This window comes from Equus asinus, unplaced genomic scaffold (assembly GCF_041296235.1).
Source record: "Equus asinus isolate D_3611 breed Donkey unplaced genomic scaffold, EquAss-T2T_v2 contig_803, whole genome shotgun sequence".
In the NCBI taxonomy this organism is placed as follows: domain Eukaryota; kingdom Metazoa; phylum Chordata; class Mammalia; order Perissodactyla; family Equidae; genus Equus; species Equus asinus.
Genome location: NW_027225520.1, coordinates 721166 through 743788, shown reverse-complemented (window position 1 = coordinate 743788; position 22623 = coordinate 721166). Strand labels below are relative to the sequence as shown.

Genomic DNA, 22623 nt, shown 5'->3' with positions numbered 1-22623 from the left:
TGTGGCCTAGTGGTTAAGTTTGTTGCACTCCACTTTGGCAGCCCGGGTTCAGTTGCCATCCGCAGACCTACACCACTTGGCGGCCATGCTGTCCTGTTGTCCCATGTACAAAATGGAGGAAGATAGGCACAGATGTTAGCTCAGGGCAAATCCCTTTCAAGCAGAAAGAGAAAGATAGGTACAGATGTTAGCTCAAGGTGAATCTTCCTCAGCAAAAAAAAAAAGAAAAGAAAAATTCTCAAAACTCACATACAAATTTATATTTTTTTAAACTATACTTTCAAGGTTTTAAAACCTACCTACATTTATTAACGTAACCCAATATTACATTCTTTAGGTTTCTTTAGAGACTCGGGCCCAGGCAATGGAAAAAGACCAATTGGCCCAACTTTTGGAAGAAAAAGATTTGCTTCAAAAAGTGCAGATTGAGAAAATTCAAAACTTAACACGAATGCTAGTGACCTCTTCTTCCCTCACATCACAACAGGAATTAAAAGTAAAATTTAAAAGACAACAGCTTCTTTTCTTCTTCTTTTTTATTATTGTTTTTTTTAATTGCAGTAACTTTGGTTTATAACAGTATATAAATTTCAGGTGTATATCATTATATTTCAATTCCTATGTAGATTATATCATGCTGACCACCAAAAGACTAATTACCATCACCACACATGTGCCTAATCATGCCTTTCAACCTCTTCTCTCCCCCTTTCCCCTCTGGTAACCACCAATCCAATCTCTGTTGCTATGGGATTGTCTTTTGTTGTTTTTATCTTCTATTTGTGAGTGAGATCATACAATGTTTGACTTTCTCCCTCTGACTTTTTACTCTCAGCAGCAATACCCTCAAGGTCCATCCTTGTTGTCACAATTAGCCAGATTTCATCCTTTTTTATGGCTGAGTAGTATTCCCTTGTGTATATATACCACATCTTCTTCATCCATTCATCCCTTGACGGGCACCTAAGTTGCTTCCAAGTCTTGGCTATTGTGAATAAGCCTACAGTGAACATAGGAGTGCATGTATCTTTACGCATTCACGTTTTGACGTTCTTTGGATAAATACCCAAGAGTGGAATAGCTGGATCATATGGTAGGTCTAGTCTTAATTTTTTGAGCCATCTCCATACTGTTTTCCATAGTGACTGCACCAGTTTGCACTCCCACCAGCAGTGTATGAGGGTTCCCTTCTCTCTACATCCTCTCCAACACTTATTGTTTCCAGTCTTGTTAATTATAGCCATTCTGACAAGAGTGAGGTGATATCTCATTATAGCTTTGATTTGCATTTCTCTGATAGTGACGTTGAACATCTTTTCATGTGCCTGTTGGCCATCCGTATATCTTCTTTGGAGAAATCTCCATTCAGATCTTTTGCACATTTTTGAACTGGGTTTTTGGTTTTTTTGTTGTTGAGATGTATGAGTTCTTTGTATATTTTGGATATTCACCCCTTTTTTGATATATGGTTTACAAACATCTTCTCCCAATTGTTAGGCTGTCTTTTCCTTTTCTTGATGGCTTCCTTTGCTGTGCAGAAGCTTTTTAGTTTGATGTAGTCCCATTTGTTTATTTTTTATATTGTTTCTCTTGCCCAGTCAGGCATGGTATTTGAAAATATGCTGCTAAGACCGATGTCAAAGAGTGTACTGCCTATGTTTTCTACTAGAAGTTTCGTGGTTTCAGGTCTTACATTCAAGTCTTAAATCCATTTTGAGTTGATTTTTGTGCATGGTGTAAGGTAATGGTCTACTTTCATTCTTGGGCATGTGGCTGTCCAGGTTTCCCAACACCATTTATTGAAGAGACTCTACTTTCTCCATTGTATGCTCTTGGCTCCCCTGTCAAAAATTAGCTGTCCATAGATGTGTGGGTTGATTTCTGGACTCCTGGACTCTGGATTCTGTTCCATTGATCTGTGTGTCTGTTTTTATGCCATACCATGCTGTTTTGGTTACTATAGCTTTGTAGTATATTTTGAAATCAGGGAGTGTGACGCCTCCAGCTTTGTTCTTTTTTCTCAGGGTTCCTTTGGCTATTCTGCGTCTTTTGTTGTTCCATATAAATTGTAGGATTCTTTGTTCTATTTCTGTGAAAAATGTTGTTGGAAATTTGATTGGGATTGCACTGAATCTGTAGATTACTTTAGGAAGTATGGACATTTTAACTATGTTTATTCTTCCAATCCAAGAGCATGGAATAGCCTTCCATTTCTTTACATCTTCTTCAATTTCTTTCAACAATGTTTTATAGTTTTCAGTGTACAAACCTTTCACCTCCTTGGTTAAGTTTATTCCTAGATATTTTATTCTTTTTTGTTGCAACTGTAAATGGGATTATATTCTTAATTTCTCTTTCTGCCACTTCCTTGTTAGTGTATAGAAACGCAACTGATTTTTGTATGTTGATTTTGCATCCTGAAACTTTGCCGTATTTGTTTATTAGTTCGAGAAGTTTTTGGTGGGTTCTTAAGGGTCTTCTATATATAAAATCATGTCATCTGCAGCTAGTGACAGTTTCACTTCTTCCTTTCCAATCTGACTGCTGTTTATTTCGTTTTCTTTCCTGATTGCTCTTGCTAGGACTTCCAATACTATGTTAAATAAGAGTGGTGACAGTGGGCATCCTTGTCTGGTTTCTGTTCTTAGAGGGATAGCTTTCAGTTTTTCTCCATTGAGAATGATATTAGCTGTGGGTTTGTCATATATCAGCTTTATTATGTTGAGGTACTTTCCTTCTATACCCAATTTATTTAGAGTTTTTATCATAAATGGATGCTATATCTTGTCAAACGCTGTCTCTGCATCTATTGAGATGATCATGGGATTTTTATTTTTCATTTTTGTTAATGTGGTGTATCACGTTAATAGATTTGCAGATGTTGAACCATCCCTGCATCCCTGGAATAAATCCCACTTGATCATGGTGTATGAAATTTTTAATGTATTGTTGTAGTTGATTTGCTAGTATTTTGTTGAGGATTTTTGCATCGATGTTCATCAGTGATATGAGCCTGTAATTTTCTTCTTTTGTGTTGTCCTTGTCTGCTTTTGGTATCAGGATGATGTTGACTTCGTAAAATGAATTTGGAAGCTTCCTCTCTTCTTCAATTTTTTGGAAGAGTTTGAGAAGGATAGGATTAAGTCTTTGAATGTTTGGTATAATTCACCAGGGAAGCCGTCTGGTCCTGGACTTTTATCTTTTGGGAGGTTTTTGATAACTGTTTCAATCTCCTTACTGGTGATCGGTCTATTCACATTCTCTACTTCATCTTGATTCAGTTTTGGAAGGTTGTATTAGTCTAAGAATTTATCCATTTCTTCTAGATTATCCAGTTTGTTAGCGTATAGCTTTTCATAGTATTCTTTTATAATCTTTTGTATTTCTGAGGTATCTGTTGTAATTTCTCCTCTTTGATTTCTGATTTTATTTATCTGAGCCTTCTCTTTTTTTCTTGGTGAGTCTAGCTAAAGGTTCGTCGATGTTGTTTATCTTTTCAAAGAATCAGCGCTGAGTTTCATTGATTTTTTTTCCTGGTTTTTTTTAGTCTCTATTTCATTTATTTCTGCTCTGATTTTTATTACTTCCTTCCTTCTACTGATTTTGGGCTTTGTTCTTCTTTTTCCAGTTCCTTTAGGTGCACTGTTAGACTGTTTATTTGGGATTTTTCTTCTTTGTTGAGGTAGGCCTGTATTGATATAAACTTCCCTCTTAAAACCGCTTTTGCTGTATCACATAGACTTTGGCCTGTCGTAGTTTCATTTTCATTTGTCTCCAGATATTCTTGATTTCTCATTTGATTTCTTCTTTGACTCAATTGTTGTTCAATAGCATTTTGTTTAAGCTCCATCCATTTGTGGCTTTTCTGATTTTCTTCCTGTAGTTGATTTCTAGTTTCATACCATTGTGGTCAGAAAAGATGCTGGGTATTTTTTCAGTCTTCTTAAATTTATTGAGACTTGTTTTGTGGTCTAATATGTGATCTGTCCTGGAGAATGTTCCATGTCCGTTTGAAAAGAATGTGTATTCTGCAGGTTTGGGATGGAATGTTCTATACATGTGTACTAAGTCCATCTGGTCTAATATGTCATTTAAGGCCAACGTTTCCTTATTGATCTTTTGTTTTGATGATCTCTCCTTTGGTGTAAGTGGATTGTTAAAGTCCTCTACTATTATTGTGTTGCTATTTCTCCTTTTATGTCTGTTAATAATTGCTTTATATGTCGAGGTGCTGTTATGTTGGGTGCATAGATATTTGTAAATGTTAAATATTCTTGTTGGATCATTCCCTTTATCATTATGTAGTGCCCTTTGTCTGTTGTTACAGTTTTTATTTTAAAGTCTATGTTTTCTGATATGAATATTGCTACCTCAGCTTTCTTTTCATTGCCATTTTCATGGAGTATCTTTTTCCATTCCTTCTCTTTCAGTTTGTGAGTGTCTTTAAGTCTGAAATGCATCTCTTGTATGCAGCACATATATGGGTCTTATTTTTTTTATGAAAGATGACAGCTTAAACTTGATATATAGGGAATAGAATTGGTATTCTTATATGCTTATTATATAGCTATGTGTTTCTTATCCTTTGATACAGTATATTTTAGGAAAGAACCTTTTGTGTATTTGCCTATACCTCAACAACACCTAGAACGTTCATTAAAAATACTTAACCCTGATTCCCATATGAAGAGATCCTAATTCAGAAAGTCTGGGATGTAGTCAAGGAATCTATTTGCACTATACTTCTTATGAAATTCTAATGAAATTGATTAGGTGATTGGAAACCACAGGTGTCTAGAGTATGTGGTAATATTTTCTATTTAAGGAAACAGAAATAGTAATCTCAGGAAAATTTATCTAGACTATAAATCAACATAGTAATCAAAATTCTGGCTTCCAGTCTGTGTGCTTTTGTTTTTACCAGAGTAGGGGTTTATTTATCCAGCAGATGTTTTGGGGAGTGATAGTGTCATGGTTAAGAGAATGGCCTCTGGAGCTGGACTTTCTGGATTTGAATCCCAGTTCTGTCAATTCCTAACTCTCGACCTTGGGCCCTTTCTTAAATACTTTTTGCTGCAGTTTCCTTATCTGTGAGAAAGCTTGATCCTCACCTCATAGGACTGATGTGACAATTAAGTGAAGTGATATATAGAATGTGCTTAACACTATACTCTCCATACAGCAAATCCTCAATAAGTGTATGCTGTTAAGATTATTATTAATAGACGCTACCTTTAAGTCCACCATACCAGGTAAATGGAAGGCATCAAAACCATCTGTTGGCTCAGCCATGAGTAGGAAACAGCCCAAGGAAAGGGGTAGGGAAAAGTATGCCGGTTAGACATCTACATGTACAAAAACTTGGAGTCGTGAGAAAACATATTTCTTGGACTTAAAATATTCTGGTGGCAGGGGCATTTAAACCACATTGTAGGATTCGAACATTGCATTATGCTAAGGATATGGGAAAGCCTTGTAGGTAACATGATTGGAATTGCTGTTTAGAAAGATGTGGCTACTGTGTACCTACAATTGATTGGGCCTCCACAAGGCTTGTGGCTCTGGAGATGGAAAAAAAATGGGTAAATTGGAGAGCTATTTGGGAGACAGACTCGACAGAACTTTGTGATTGTTTCAACATGGGGACATGGAAAGGGAGAAGGAAGCATCTAGAATGACATGCACACATTACTGGGCTTGCTGGATAGCTGGTAGCAGTATTTGTTGAGTTAAGGAACATTGAGTGAAGAGCAGTGGAGCTGTCCAGTGTTTTATTTGGGTCAGCTCTAGTTTAAGGTGTCAGGCAGTTGAAAATGCAAATATATGAAAATCAAGTGAAAGATCTGGGATGGAGATATCAATTTGGGCATTAACTACTGCAAATCCAAATTAAAGTCGTGAGAATGGATGAGCTTGCTCTGGGAGCATGTTGAGAATGAAAAGAACAGAGGGCCAAAGATAAGATCCTCCCAAACAACTTTTTAGGTAAAAGCAAAAAAGAGGAATGCCTAAAGGAGCCCAGGTTTAGCTCTAGAGTTAAGAAAGAAACCAGGTGAACGTGGTAAACTAAAAGAAGAGAATGTTGCATAGCGAGGTCACATTCTATGTCAGTGATGTCACGTTCTGCTGAGAAGTTAAATAAGACAAATATAGACTAAAACTTTTTGGATTTAGAAACAAGAAGCTCCTTTGCAAAAACAATTTGAGTTATGTATTGGGAATGAAAGCCACCTTGCAGTAGGCTGAGATGGCCCAAAGGCGTAGGATCTTGAATACAGTAGAAGGGTCTGGCCTTAGATAGAAGGAGAAACACTCCTTCATTATAACAAGGACAGAGGAAAAGGGTAGGAATCAATGCAAGTAATGCTTTTGTAAGTTTAGGCTTGTATTTTCTTTGTGAAATAGGAGGTTTAATTTTTCTTCTGTGGTGGCTGGAGATGGTAGAGACACAGTTTGTAGACCTGCTAAGGGTTTGAAATAGTCTCGCCTTTGTAGGGAATGGAAAAGAAAGCCAACGAGGGGGCAAGGAGTCTTGCCAGGCAGCCTTAAGGGCCCAGGTGATGTTGGTAGCCAGTCTTCTGGCTGTCCACACAGTGTTCAGGAGGCTAATAAAAGCTCAGATGGCAGTGTAATTCATCTGAGTGTACATTGTGATAGGATAGGTGTGGGGAACACAGAATGGGTCTAATAGTTTGAGACCATTGACCCCAAAATGTGATTGAACTGGTGATCTATAGAATCTAAGATGATGGGATGAGAGCCCAAAGGTAGCTGGCAGAAAGAAAACAGTGGATCAAGAGACTAGATGTCCCTCTTAAGCTAACTAGCTATAATGGGATTAACTGAATCACTGGGGTGGAAGGAGTTCTAGGTTTATGAGTTTCAGATGACAGGGTCCAGTGGCTTTGGGAGCGAATGGAGTTGAGCTGAAGGTCATGGGAATCAAGGATTTATATATGAATGTGCTTTTGCAGAGCAGGCTGTGGAAAGGGCTGGCCATTTCAAGCAGAAGCCATATATTCTGGGGACAACAGATAATCTTGACAGGCAACGCAGTGGAATGGGTGGTGGATAAGGTCTGAAGTTACAAGCATGGGCTCAGCCACCAATTGGCTGTATGACTGTACACAACTCATGTAAACTTTTTGGACACTCAGGCATCTATAAAGTGGATGTAGTAAGAGAGGATTGTTGAGAGGATCAAAAAAGATGAGATAATGCTTGTTCTAGTAAAGGGACAAGAGAGGAATATACCTGTAAAATATGGAAAAACACTTAGGCGGTGGTCAGAGAAAGAGAAAGCAGTAAAGCCAAGTGAGTGATGAGGACAGCTAGCTGGGTGGGACAAGAACCAGGAGACAGAGGTATCCCAGGAGGGATGAGGAAGAAGTAGAGAGACGAGGAAGAAGAGAACATAGAAACTAAAAGAAAATGTTGGCTAGAGAGAAGGAAGGAGTGAAGGGTTTGTTTTTGAAAAAATCAAAAGCAGAAAACAGAGGCTTGAGCATTCTTAAAGCCCAGTGGAAGAAGGTAGTGAAGACGACAGATGAACAGATACCTGAGGGAACAGAGTCCCAAGGGAGAACGGAAGGAACAAGATTAGGAGCGCTGGTTGGATCGTGAGCTTTATAAACTGGCAAAGAATTGGCATGGGAATGGCCCTGTGGAAGATTTACTTGCTGAGGGAAGTTCAAATGGGCTGCCTGTCTGTTCCTTCCCAGTTAAGGCTGGGTTCCCAGAAGTGCTTTTGGTCACTATGTTGGTGGCTGTGCTGTCTTCTGTAACACCAGATTACTTGAAGGATTGATACTTAACTAATTCCTTTCAGTAAATTTGCAGAAATTCTTGTAAGTAAGCCTTCAAATACAAAATGAAATTTAAATAATAGTTTCATCAAATTTATTATGAAGTTAACACTAATTTGAAAAGTTTGAATATGTTTTCTTATCTCAGGATGTCCTTAGACTGATAAGATATTAAACTAGGCTGAATAAGAATTCTACCAAGTCAATGGTTGTTAAAAATGGAAACTAGTTCCCTTGTTTTATGATGTTTGAGCCAGATGTGTGTGAGGTAATTTTGATTTCTTCTTCTTTAGGCTAAAAAAAAACGAAGAGTCACTTGGTGTGTTGGCAAAATTAACAAAATGAAGGATTCAAACTATGTAAATGAGTTTAATGTACCAGAGAATGTAACAACAAAGACACATAAGTATGCTCTAACTTTAGGAGGAGAAATTGATGAATGTGAGTTCTTCTTCAACTACTTTTAATTATAAAAGTATCCCTATAAAGAGAGACTTTATTTATAACTCAGTTAATGTGATAAACACAGTTAAATAAAATGTATGTATTTTAGATGTGATTACGATGATAAAAATAAGTAATTTTAAGAAAGTGAACATTGATGAAGTTCTCTATTTTTTCCAGATCTCTTAAGAATGATGTGCTGTAGTTGAAACATTTGAGACAGATATTTTTATTTTTTGTTTTTGTTTTAATCACTGCTCATTAAGTTAGTACCCATATAATGTCTGGCTTAAACTTTGCTAATCTTGAAAGGGTAGCATTTACACAGGAATCTGTTGCAAAGTTTGTCTCTAACATTATAAGTATTTTTTAGGGGCATTTAAAAATCTGCTTACAATGATTAAATCTCAAATTTAGAATTTGTCCTTTTAACCTATACAGTCGCACGTTGATTAATGATGGGACGTGTTCTGAGAAGTGCATCTTTAGGCAATTTTGTTGTTGTGTGAACATCACAGAGTGCGCTTACACAAACCTAGGTGGTACAGCCTGCTACACACCTGGGCTCTGTGGTACTAATCTTGTGGGACGCCTGTTGTATATGCAGTCCGTCCTTGACTGAAACGTCCTTATGCCGTGCATGAATGTGTTGTACTAAGGATCCTACATTTTATCACTAATTCTAACCAGTGATCTTAATTCACACGAGTATATAAATGATCACATCTGTTTATATATTCTTGGCATTCATACTGTGAGCACATATTAACTAATTTGAGCTTATTACCTCAGATCAGAATTTTTTTAATCTTTAATTTGAGTTTTAGGAAACTTAATAACATGTTTATGGATAAATTTCTTTTCCCCCTAATTATAGCTCTCTATTCAGAGTCTGATATTTTCAGTAACACTCTTGATACATTAACTGAGACAGAGTGGAATCCAGCAACAAAACTACTAAGTCAGGTAACTTAAATGTATTTTACAGAACATTATCCTTTTACTCTTCTTTAAATTCATTTGTTATTGATGTTTGCTGTTGTGGCACATTTCTAGCTCTGACTGTTTCAGTAGTAGTTGAGGTTCTTATTAAGGCTTCCCCAACTTGTTACACTCCTCGTTGGTAACTGTGGCATACAGAGAGAGGCTAAACATTTCCTAAAGTATGGTAATAGGTAAACCTTTGCTTCTAGTTTTTACCAGCAGATCTTGGTATCTATGATTTTTTGGTAAGTTTCTGTTTTGCCTTGGGCCATCCCTTGAAGGTAAAAAGGGCTGATTTTAAAAGTATCAAAATTCTCAGGCATAAAGTAGAATGGTGTATCAGGGAAGGGTAATATTGCCAAATAATGCTGAAAAATGAAAGTAAATAAAATTATATAGTCTTATGAAAACTTTAAGAAATAAGGAATACTGTAGTGAATACTTTAGTAAGTTTAGATTCCATGTTTGCTTTCTAGGCTGCTAATATTCAAAGAAATATAACATAGTCATATAAATGTATTTGTTAAAGAAAATTTCATTTTAATTTTGAAATAAAATTGCAGTGATTCTTGGGAATTGTTATTATCATTAGCTAACCATTATAATTAGTTGTAATGGTTCTTATAATTAATTATTATGGGGAATTATATGCTTTTGTGTCCCTAAAACACTCTGGAAGGTTTGTTGTTTTTTTCAAATCCCTAGTGTTGGTTTAGTTTCTTTTAACTCATGGCTTACTCTTCCTCATGATGGAACAGAAAGCAGAAACAGGCCTCTGCTCAGCACGGTGAGGCCTGGCAGCCGTTGGAGTTTTAGAAGTCAATAAATAATGGCTCCGTGTCACTTCCTAAATTCAGAGCTGTCTGAGAAATTAAACAGGAGTCAAGCAGGTGGAGAATTACATTATTAGCTTTATTACCAAGGAGCTTAAGGATCTGTGGTCAGATGACTTCCCATTATGTGCCCTACTCCTACTCCCGACTGAATTTTAAGTCAGGCACAGGCAGAGCATTTGTTTATATGATCTTTCTTTCTTTCTTTCTTTCTTTTTTAATTCTATCTCTTTGAAAATAGTCTTCCTCTATTCTATGTTAGCTAGTTTACCAAAAGGCAGACCTTCTGTTATGCTGTGGATCAAGCTAGACCATTGGGAAGATATTGGAGAATGGCCCAAACTACCAAATGATTCAAGGTTAAATGAATTATTTGACTAATCCAGATTTTAGTTAACAAAACAAAGAACTTGAATCCTCTCTGACTTGAAAATCTGGTTTTGTTTATAATAGGAAAACTTAGAAAGTGAGTTGAATTCACTTCGTGCTAACTATGATAGTCTGGTACTAGACTATGAACAACTAAGAAGAGAAAATGAAGAAATGGAATCGAAATTAAAAGAAAAGAATGGTTTGCATGAATTTGAGGCTCTAGAAAGAAAAGCGGAAAAAGATCAAGAGGTAAAAGATGAAAAGATGTGGAAACACAAAACTAAACTAAAACTACACTTTGTGTGTGTGTGAGGAAGATTGGCCCTGAGCTAACATCTGCTGCTAATCTTCCTCTTTTTTTTGCTTGAGGAAGATTGTCCCTGAGCTAACATCTGTGCTGGTCTCCCTCTATTTTGTATGTGGGACACCATCACAGCATGGCTTGATGAGTGCTATGTAGGTCTGCACCTGGCATCCAAACCCATGGAGTGCACAAACTTAACCACTACACCACCAGGCTGGACCCTAAAACCACACTTTTAAAAGTATCATTTTCTTAAAGATGCTTATTTCTAAGGTTGATATATTGAAAACCCAACCATTTTCCATTTGTACACACAATTTAGAGAATTTAAGAAATAATCAGTTCATTTATATTGCTTTAAAAATAGTTAAATCATAATTGTTTCACTTGTGCTTGTGTGCAAGAAGAGGAAGGAATCAAAAACATCTTTGAGCAGGTTTGGTGAATCTGCCTATTGATGAATTAATCTTGAAGAAATTATTTCCTGATAATTTGTATGTTATCAATAATTTATTGAGTATACCAGAATTGCTGCCTAGAGCATAGCTGTTTCCTTCTGAGACCAATATGAATTTTAATATCTAGTGAATGTTTTATGTATGGATACTACATATTAATGGACTTCATTTTCTTTAGAAAGTATGTACCTAAGTAGTTAGAACATTATTAGAATAGCTGGGAAAGCTGATTTTGCATGTTTCTTTTTCCATAAGAGAGTTATTGTAAAAATTAGTATAACTAATATCAAGTAGTTTTAATGGAATTTTTAGAAATGAAACAGATTAGTTAAATTTTCTCAGTGTATAATGTTAGGCTACATGTTAAGAGAACCTAATCCCCAAATCATCAGACTTTGGAGACAGAAATTGTCCAAAAGATTCAAGAGATTTCTTAGTGCAGAGAGTCGTTTACTTAGAGTTTATAGACACGATGAAATTATTTTGCAGAAGTTTTGAACTCACTCATTTTTTGGGAACGAGAATCCATAGCTGTTATCATACTTGTGAAGTGATCTGTGATTCCCTCCAAAATTAAGAGCCAGTGTTTGGTGTGGTTAAAGTATGAGTTAATTTGCAGCTGCTTCTCAGATTTCTGTATGAATAGCCCAAAGGGACACAATCATTTTTCCTCTGTGTCATTGTTTAGTTTCTCACCCTCTTTTCCTTTTTAAAAGGAAAAAAGAATCCTGTGCCAAATATGTTATTTCCATTCTACCTACAAATTAGTTAATCCTACATTTCATAGGTATTATATCCTAAGACGCAAAAGTTTGTAAGTTCTCCAGAGTTTCATTTTACCTTTTTTAATATTCTCATATTGACAAAATGCAAAATGTCATGAAAAAAACAGTGGACTTCAGTCAGTAAAACTGGATTTTATTGAGAGGAGGTGGTCTGGCGTCGTGGTTAAGAACAGGTTCTCTGGGGCCAGACTCCATGGATTTAAGCCCCAGTTTTGCTGCTCCCGACCTCACTGCGGATTCAAGCCTGGCACGCATTATTGACAAGGCCTTGAGCAAGCACCGAATTTCATAGGGCTTCCTTCCTGCGCGTCTCCACCCCTGAGGTTAGATCAGGTGCTTGCCAAGGCCCCTTCAAACTCCAAAATTTCATCTAAGTTTTTGTGTATTTCTTATTATAAATAATATGACGTAAAATTAACTTCGGGCATAAGTGTAGCAGTAATTTCTCTAATTTTTTATTACGTCATTTATATGTTCAATTAGTAAAAACTGAAGCTCACTGAATTGTCACACTCAAAAAGATTACAAAATAACAGAATGTATGACTTGAATCTCACATCTGGATTTTTTTTTCTTTTTTAACCACAGTCAAAGGGGAAAATAATCCTATTCTCTTCAGTTTTTCTTGGACATAAATTGAAATTCTAGGTTCTGTAAGGTAACATAAAAGATTAAGTAATAAAAACTTATTCTTTTCAAAGACAGTTTTACAATATCCATTCCATTTTAAACTGAAAATATTGTAAGTTTATGTGTATGCAGTAAAATATGTTCCAAAACATATATTTTGGGGAAAAGTTTAACCAAAAAAGAGTAAAAGTCAAATTATGGCTTTAGGACCTATGTCATTGCTCTGGTTTGCCAAAGGGTTTCACCAAAAATCACCAAAGCTGTGGATAATTCTCAAGTGGGAATATCATAATATAGGATGTTTAAATAGTGATTTTAGAGGGAGAAATAAGGTCAGTATCATCAAGCTCAGGGAACAAGAGAAATTTCAGTCCTGCTGCTTAAGAAAACAATGCAGATTTCAGCTCTAAGTTTCAGCAGGTGAAATGAAATACTTAAGATCTTAAGACAAAAACTTGATTTATTTAATTTTATAATTTTCACAACTTGGAGATTTTTGTCTTAAGAACTTAAGTATTTCATTTCACCTGCGGAAAATTACAGCTGAAATCTACATTGTTTTCTTAAGCAGCAACAGATTAACTTTTGATCGTATTGTACACTTTATGCTCAGCATCTTAAACAATATGTTATTGGAAGGTTACACTCAGATCTTTACAAAAGTTGCTTCATCTTTTTCTGTTTATGAGAACCAATACTTCAAATGAAGTGCTATTTCAAATGAGAAGTGGGAGAATTTTTCCTTCTAAATCTTTATTTTCTAAATATTTTCCAAAATTAAGAATGATCATTTAGTTCTTTCTTTTTGGTAAATGTGCTTTTCTTGCACAAAAATTAGAAATAGGCAGCTTTCTTGCACGAAAGTTAGAAACAGAGAAGAAGAGGTAAAAGATGAAGCCAGTTTAAATTACAACCTATACAAATGTCTAAAACTTTGCCAAACAATTGGGCAGCCACTCACCACATGTGGCAGCTGGGCACTTGAATTGGGGCCAGTCTGAATTGACTTCAGTATGAAAAAAGAATGTAAAATATTTCATTTTTTTTATATTGATTACATGAAGAAATGACAATATTTTGGATATATTAGGTTAAATAAAATGTATTATTAAAATTAATTCTACCTGTTTTATTTTTTAATGTGGCTACTAGTAAATTTTAAATTACAAATTTGGCTCACATTATATTTCTGTTGGATGATACTGCCCTAAAATAAGAACGTCAACACTAGTCTGAAATCTGAAACTAGTTTAGGATGGAAACAGCCAGTCGCTTGCATTCTACTAGAATTTGCTTTTACTCTTTAAGGACTCATCTGATTATTAAGATTAAATAATTCTAAGGAAAAATATGTTTATCTTAGGAAATTGTAGTTTACTTGTTTTGAACACAAAAGTTTATGGTACTGAGATAGTTAATGCTATAGCTATTTTGATAGAAAGGAAACTTTAATAGAAATACTTATATCTTTAAGTATTCTTTATACTTTTAGACAGTTGGACAATGTAAAGCGATAACATCATCTTTCCAATATTCCCTGTGGAATAAACCAACAGGGTAGATAGTTGGTAATGCTGTGCATACCTCTGTAGCTTTGGTGAGCACCACATGGAACCAGCCTAATCCAAACCTGCATTCCAGATCACAACGCATTAACAAGCACGCCAGTGTAAAGCTAAATGGCTAATTCATGGGAAGAAAAAATCTTACGGGGTAAATACATTTATGCATTTAACTTACCCAAAACAAAAATCTATTCAGAGAATGTTTTTTAAAAGTTTGATTACAGTTCATCTCCTCCAAGTGATGCCTACTAATGTACTTTTGATGTTATTGTAACTTTATTAACAGATGATGTAACTGTTATTTGGGTTATGCTGAGGTTTTCTTCTTTGTTTTGTGGGGTTTTGGGATTTTTCGTTTGGTTAGTTGGGTTTGGTCTTTTGGGAGAGTTTTTGTATTTTTAAATAATGAGGTGCTCTGCTGCAGTAGCTTGAACAGTTATCTCTCAGCCCTTCTTACTGTGTTAGGTGATTCTGAAGCAGTGAATGAATGCTGTCTTTTTTTTTTTTGCTCTGTTTAACTATTGGTTTGCTCTGTTGCCTGTTCACATGCTCTTACAGATGCAACTAATTCATGAAATTTCCAACTTAAATAAAGAATTTAGTTAAGCATGCAGAAGTGTATAATCAAGATCTTGAGGTGAGCTTTTATGTTGATATTTCTGTTGATAAGGGACTAGAGCTATAAAATATACATCATATGTAATTGAACATGATTTCAGAAAAGAGAAGGAATTATATTTAAGTATCAACTTTTAAATTTTACTGTCTAAACTATTAAATGTAAATTCTTTTTAATCCCTTAGAATTTAGATCCAATTAAATTGTGTTTCACTCTCCTTTGATTCTTTTAGAATGAACTAAGTTCAAAAGTAGAGCTGCTTAGAGAAAAGGAAGACCAGATTAAAAAGCTACAGAAATACATAGACACTCAAAAATCAGAAAATGTGAACATGGACTTGTCATACTCATCGGTAAAAATCAGGTTTATTTTGTTGTGTAATCATGTTGGCATTTATAGTGTACCATCACCATCATCATAGCAAATGCTTACGTTGAGCCTACTGTGTGCCGAGCATTGTTGTAGTTGTTTTACATTTAGTATTTTATTTAATCCTATCACTAACCCTATGGGAAAGGGACTGTTGGTATCATTGCCATTCTACAGATAAAGAATCGCTCAGAGAGTTGAGGACATCATTCTTTGAGTGCATGTAAGTAAGTTAGGAGTGAGCTTCCATTAAAAACCAGTAATTCAAAAAACATTTTAATTTTTTTCAATTGTTTTATACAAATGCATGAAGAAGTATGTAGTTGATCTCAGCCAAGATATCAGATCTTGGCATTAAGTAACATTTGAATCTCATGGTGAAATTGTTAAATTTTTTTATTTGCTTTCAATCCACCTGATTACTTCAAGAAAGTATCTGTTTGATTCTAGTTTTTAACACCCTTTTTTAAAAGGCAACAGTTTCTAGCTAGAATTTTTTTCTTTTTTTAAAGATTGGCACTTGAGCTCACATCTGTTGCCACTCGTCGTCATCATTTTTTTTTTCTTCTTCTTCTCCCCAAAGCCCCCCAGTACATAGTTGTATGTTCTAGTTGTGGGTCCTTCTGTCTGTGGCATGTGTGATGCTGCCTCAGCATGGCCTGATGAGTGATGCCATGTCCGCACCCAGGGTCCGAACCAGCAAAACCCCGGGCCACTGAAGTGGAGCTCGTGAACTTAACCACTCGGCCACGGGGCTGTCCACTAGCTAGAATTTTTTTAATCTTAGTTTCTGTTGTTCTTTTGTTTTCATTTGAACTTGTCAGAGTACTTTTTGTTACCTTCTATTAATCACAAATGATTCTTTTTAAAAGTGTTGTTACTGTTTGGAGGCCCTGGGAAGAAAGGTACTTTCATATAATCTTCGAGTGTCTACTGACAGAGTGGCAAGCAGAATTGCCCACTTTTTAAAAGTTGTTCTTTATTTCTTTCTCTTTATTCATTCATTCATTCATTCATGCATTAATGTTTTCCCAAGGACATATGGTTGAATTCATGTCAGCTAAAGTCATGTTAAAATGCTACTTCTCTTTAAAAATGACACAGTGGATCTTTTTATGTATTTATCAGTTATATTTTCTCTTCTGTGAGTTGCCTGTTCGTATCTTTTCTCTCTTTTTCTTTTGGATTGTTTGTCTTTTTTTTTTCAGTTTGTGATTTAATATTCTTAATTTTAACTATTAATTGCTCACCTGTCATGTTTTGGAGAGAATAATTTAAAAATACGTAGGAAACTTTAACAGGCTAGCTGAGCAACAATTGTGTTAATCTTTTTTAAACAATAACAGATTTCTTAAATTACAGTACTTCTATATATATAGTGCTTTTATAATTTGGAAAAAGATAACCAGAATTTTTAAAAATATTTTTATTTTCGAAAATGTCATTTCTTTTCATCTATCCTAAAAAAAATTTGGTGATTAACGTATTTTCACCATTTTTGATTTGTTAGGAATGACATCTGTGTGTGTGTTCTCTAAAGTCTTTTCCAACTCTAAGAAAGTTAGCTTTCAGGAAATCCTTTTTGTTGTGTGTATAGGAAAACATTCAAGACCTCAAACAGATGAAACAGACTCTGTTCGATGCTGAGGCTGTAGCCCTCGATGCCAAGAGAGAAGCAGCCTGTCTCAGGAGTGAAAATCTGGAGCTGAAAGAGAAAATGGTAAGTGATTTTTGTTATATTTATAATAAAGCAGTTGTAATGATCACTACATTTTTGTGAATTTGTATTGTTTCTCTCATAGAAAGAACTTGCAAGTGCATGCAAGCAAATGGAAAATGATATTCAGTTATATCAAAGGCAGTTGGAGGCAAAGAAGAAAATGCAAGTTGATCTGGAGAAAGAATTACAATCTTCTTTTAATGAAATAGCAAAACTCACCTGCCTTATAGATGGAAAAGTTCCAAAAGGTATTTTATAATTTCAGACTTACCTCTTTGCAAATCCAACTGCCTAAAGGATTTTGCACCTCCATTCCAATGATTAAAAGTCCATTGTTCTCTGATGTTTGTAAGTAGCCTAATATTAAATTTCAATATCATTTGGTGTCAGTATTTATAAGTGTTTCCATGGACTTCAAATTATAAAGGTTTAAGAATTATTTTTCAAATGAATTGGACCCGATCTTGAAAAAGGCGATTCAAGAACTTTTAACAATTGGATTACCTGTTGACCAACACTGGTTCTTTCTTTAATAAATTTTATATAATCTGATTAAGTAATCTAAGTTTGTATGTAATTTAAATTGTCCCAATAACTGCAAACTGTTTAATTTACCAAAAATATCCTAGATTTGCTCTGTAATTTGGAATCAGGAAGAAAGATTACTGATCTCCAGAAAGAACTGAATAAAGAAGTTGAAGAAAATGAAGCTTTGCATAAAGAAGTTAATTTGCTCTCAGAGTTGAAATCTTTACCCTCAGAAGTAGAAATGCTAAGGAAAGAGGTAAATATGTTTTTAAGCAAATAACTCTTACTTTGAAATAAAAACCCTTGCAATATTGCCTTAAATATTTTGCCATAGTTTGTTTTAAAGTAACAGTGAAGAGACTGTAAACATTTGACCCTGCTTGTTAGGAACATTTTCAAAGAATATGTAACAGTATACTTAGTAATGAGATCCATGTAGGGGCCATTTCTATAGTCCTCAGATGTAGTGCTTTTCAACAGAGATTGATGGCCCACCCTTAGTCTTTATCTTTTTTGGTGCTGTTGCTGTGGTCATATCACTATGTTGAATAAAGGAGAGTAAGGAGGTAAAGAGGGTGGCATTGATGAAGTTTTAGAGGTTGACGTAAATATTGCAGCCTAGTGAGCAATTCCGGAAACCTTCTGCCAGCCTTTCCTTTTTCTGCCTTTCTGAAAGAAATAAAAAGGACAAGAATTTGAGTACTTACTACATGGTGAGCATCATGCTAAACAACTTTAGCAACGTTATTTAGTCATCCTAAAAACTCTTTAAAGTACATGCTGTTTTTTAGCCCAACACATAGTTATGGATCTAAAAGCTGAGTTACACAGACCTGCCTCCTACCCTGAGCCTGTGGTTACAAGAGCTCTACTGTCTCGCTCCCTCTCCTTTGTCTCAACTTTGGCTCTCCTCTCTTTTTCCCACTTCCTTCTCCTTTATCTTTCACAATGATTAAACTATTTATAAGCTGGATATTGTTGGTTTAAATTAATTACTTAAATAATAGTTTAAATTTAAGTTATTTAAAATTTAAATTATTCATGGATTAAGTTTTTGGAAATCTGAGCTGCATTCAAAGCCTTTAGAAAGAAAATAATAAGTCAAATTCTAAGAAAAACCATAAGATGCCTGAAACACCATAAAGTTAGAAAACACTTTAGAATGATAGATAAGGAAATAAAGACATCCTAATTAAGTGTTTCTTCTCCACTCAATCCTTACTAGAACCCAAACAAAACTTTGATGGTAAAGTTAAGCAGGATAATATATTGTTATAAAGATGTGACAATAAAAATATTACCTTTCCTCAGTCAAATCTGTGCTTAATTTCAATGTCTTTTTTCTTTTTTGCAGATAAAGCTTTTCTTTTCCTGATAACTGCTGTAGTGGATCTTATATTGCTAACATAGCTAAATTTTATTTCTTTTCCGTAGATAAATGACAAATCTGAAGAGCTCTGTAAAATAACATCAGAAAAAGACAAATTGTTTTCTGAAGTAGTTCATAAAGAGAGTAGAATTCAAGATTTACTTGAAGAAGTTGGGAAAACTAAAAGTGACCTAGCAGCTAGCCAGTTGAATTATAAAAGAACTGATCAAGAATTCCAAGATTTTAAAAATCAACATGTTGAAACTGAGCAAAAGTATAAGATGGTCCTTGAGGAGAATGCAAGAATGAGTCAGAACATAGGAAATCTCTCTAAAGAAGCTCAAACACTTGGTTTAAGCTTGGATGCTTTGAACATGGAGGTTGGTACAACACACCCTCTATGGAAATGGTCTTTAGTTTTCTGGGGTTTGGCTTCTATATAGATGCCACAGAATGCTCTGCTTCTCACAGTAACTTTTTCTTATTTTAAAGCTTTCTTACAAAACCCAGGAACTTCAGCAGAAAACAGCTGAGAGTCAAGAAAGGTTAAATGAAGTGAAAGAGCTGAAGCAACAATTAGAAAGTAGAGATTCTAGGCTGCAAACTGTCGAAAGGGAGAAAGCACTGATTACTGAGAAACTTCAACAAACCTTAGCAGAAGTAAGAACCTTAACCCAAGAAAAAGATGGCCTGAAACAGCTCCAAGAGAGCCTGCAGATTGAGAGGGACCAGCTCAGAAGTGACATTCAGGACACCGTGACCATGGTGAGGCTTTGACAGAGTAAACTGAAAACTCAGAGCCTCTTCAAGACGTTCAGGAGCCATCAGTTATTATTTATGATCAAGCAGTAACTATAAAGTTATTTTCATTGTTTCACATTATTCTAATTGAAATTGTGTTCCCTTTCTCTGACAAAGAACATAGATACCCAAGAACAATTACGAAATGCTCTTGAGTCTTTAAAACAACACCAAGAAACAGTTAACACACTGAAAATGAAAATTTCTGAGGAAACTTCCAGGAATTTGCGTATAGAGGAAAACATAGGAGAAAATTCGGATGAATTTCAGGAAAAGGTAAAGGGTATTTCTGTTCGAGTTTTCATATACTATATGTGAGCTTTCTCCTTAACTTCAGACACTTAAGTACATAATGGTGACCTCAATCCTATTGATTATTCACAGTGAATAACTAACAACAGTTTACAAGATTAGCCCTAGTGTCTTTGAAATAACTTCAGATATAACTGCTTACAATCAGTTGGAAAAGGAAAAGGCAAAAATGTTAGTTCAAACTTTGAGCTGATATTTTCCGAGGCCTGGTGTATTTTAAACATCTTTAAAAGCCCCTCTGAATTCTAAGAATGTAAGAAAGATTGAGTGCTTATTATTACTTATGGGTAAAATATTTGTTTTATATCAGATTTTGTGTACTAGTTGAGAGTTCACTATCGATGTGTGTGTCGTGTTCATGTCTGTTTCTAGAGCTGTGCTGTGCTTAAATCTCAGCTTATTCTAGGCAGCATGGTTCGTTTTGTCCTGAAACCTGGGGAGAAGAGCTGCTTTGTTATTTAATTATATACAAGAAAGGCTAGGATGCTAATGATGATTTTTTAAAAGGGAGGTATATTAGTCTGCCATCACAAAATATCATAGACTAAGTAGCCTAAACAACAGAAATTTACTTTTTCCCAGTTGTAGAAGCTAGAGGTCCAAGGTTAAGGAGCTAGAAAATTCAGTTTCTTGTGAGCCCTCTTCCTATCATGCAGATGGCACCTCTCCTCACATGGCCCTTCTGTGTGTGAGCCGAGAGAGCTCTGGTTCTCTTCTGCTTCTGGAGTGGACACCAGTTCTATGGGGTTAGGGCCCCAGCCATATGATCTCATTTAACCCTAATTACTCTCCTTAAAGGCCCTCTCTCCAAATACAGTCATTTTGGGGCTTAGAGCTTCAACATGTGGATTTTGGGAGGACATAATTCAGTCCATAACGGGATTGCCTGTAATTTTATATAACTGATTTATTTACAATGCATTTCTACTTTTCAAAAATGCCTTTTATATGTCAGAATTTTTTATACTATTTTTCATTGTTATTATACTTAATACTATTTAATCCAGAATAATTACTACTGGGAATTTAAAACGTTCACCAATAGGAGAATGGTGAAATAATCTTTCATACATCCATAGCTTGGAGTAGTAGTCATTCATATATATATATATATATATGTATAAATTTATTTTTGTTTGTTTTGTATCTTTAATTGTGGTAAAATATACATAGCATAAAATTTACCATCTTTATCATTTTTAAGCAAACAGTTCAGTAGTGTTAGGTACGTTCACGTTGTTGTGCCACCAATCTCCAGAATTCTTTTTATCTTGTGAAGCTGAAACTCTATACCCACTAAACAATTCCTCATTCCCTCCCTCCTCTAGCCCCTAGCAACCACTTTTCCACTTTCTATCTCTCTTAATTTGGCTACTCTAGGTACCTCACATAAGCGGAATGATGCAGTATGTTGTCTTTTTTTGACTGGCTTATTTCATTTAGCATAGTGTCCTCAAGGTTCCTCTATGTTGCAGCATACATCAGAAATTCCTTCCTTTTTAGGGCTGAATAATATTCCATTGTATGTATATACTACATTTTGTTTAACCATTCACCCATTAATGGGCACTGAAGATTGCTTTCACCTTTTTGCTGTTGGGAATAATGCTGCTATGAACATGGTGTACAAATATCTCTCTGAGACCCTGCTTTCAATTCTTTTGGATGTCAGATTTACTGGATCATGTTTTTTATCTTTTGAGGAACTGTCATACTGTTTTCCATCATGGCTGTACCATTTTACATTCCCACCAGCAGTGCATAAGGGTTCCAATTTCTCCAAGTTCTCACCAACACGTATTATTTTCTCCTTTTTTCACAGTAGCTATCCTAATAAGTGTGAGATGATATCTCATTGTGGTTTTTATTTGCATTTCCCTAATGACTAGTAATGTTGAGCATCTTTTCATGTGCTTGTAGGCTATTTGTATATCTTTACAGAAATGTCTGTTCAAGTCTTTACTCATTTTTAAATTGGATTGTTTGGTTTTTGTTGTTGAATTTTAGACATTCTTTATAAAGTCTGGATATTAACCCTTTATCAATTGTGTGACTTGCATATATTTTCTCCCATTCCTAGGTTGCCTTTTCACTCTGTTGATTGTGTCCTTTGGTGCACAGAAATTTGTAGTTTTTATGTAGTCCAGTTTATCTCTTTTTGCTTTTGTTGTCTGTGCTTCTGGTGTCATATCCAAGAAATCATTGGCAAGATCCACTTTATGAAGTTTTTCTCCCATGTTTTCTTCTAAGCATCTTACAGTTTTAGTTCTTATGGTTAGGTCTTTGATCTACTTTGAGTTAACTTTTTTATGTGATGTAAAGTAAGGGCCCAACTTCTTTCTTCTGCATGAGATATCCAGTTTTCCCAACACCATTTGTTGAAGATACCATCCTTTATGATTGAATGGTCTTGACATCCTTGTTAAAGATCATTTGACCATATGCAAAGGTTTATTTCTGGGCTCTGTTTTCTATTTCATTGGTCTATATATCTGTCTTTATGCCAGTACTGAGCTGTTTTGATTACTATAACTTTGTAGTAAGTTTTGAAATCAGGGTGTGTGAGACCCTCAGCTCTGTTCTTTTTTCAAGATTGTTTTGCCTGTTTGGAGTCCCTTGAGATTCCATATGAATTTCAGGGTGGATTTTTCTATTTCTGCAAAACACTATTAGGATTTTATAGGGATTGCATTAAATTTGTAGATCGCTTTGGGTAGCATTGACT

At 35.2% G+C, this 22623-nt stretch overlaps 2 protein-coding genes across 2 annotated transcripts in view; one reads left to right on the top strand and one right to left on the bottom strand.

The window, feature by feature from the left end:
• The window catches only part of LOC139044361 (centromere-associated protein E-like), a 79871-nt gene that overhangs the window by 20555 nt on the left and 36693 nt on the right, over positions 1–22623 (top strand). Inside the window, exons 13-23 of the mRNA XM_070503811.1 lie at positions 338–496; positions 8099–8246; positions 9127–9215; positions 10520–10687; positions 15032–15151; positions 16766–16888; positions 16971–17136; positions 17518–17672; positions 18851–19165; positions 19278–19550; positions 19704–19862. Coding sequence (XP_070359912.1) covers positions 338–496; positions 8099–8246; positions 9127–9215; positions 10520–10687; positions 15032–15151; positions 16766–16888; positions 16971–17136; positions 17518–17672; positions 18851–19165; positions 19278–19550; positions 19704–19862 — 1875 coding nt within the window. The remainder of the gene's footprint in view (positions 1–337; positions 497–8098; positions 8247–9126; positions 9216–10519; positions 10688–15031; positions 15152–16765; positions 16889–16970; positions 17137–17517; positions 17673–18850; positions 19166–19277; positions 19551–19703; positions 19863–22623) is intronic.
• The window catches only part of LOC139044339 (collagen alpha-2(I) chain-like), a 52499-nt gene continuing 46611 nt past the window's right edge, over positions 16736–22623 (bottom strand). The window contains exons 3-5 of the mRNA XM_070503776.1: positions 18718–18873; positions 17912–18085; positions 16736–16873 (exon numbers count right to left, since the gene is read on the bottom strand). The gene's annotated coding sequence lies outside the window, so the exon portion shown is untranslated. The remainder of the gene's footprint in view (positions 16874–17911; positions 18086–18717; positions 18874–22623) is intronic.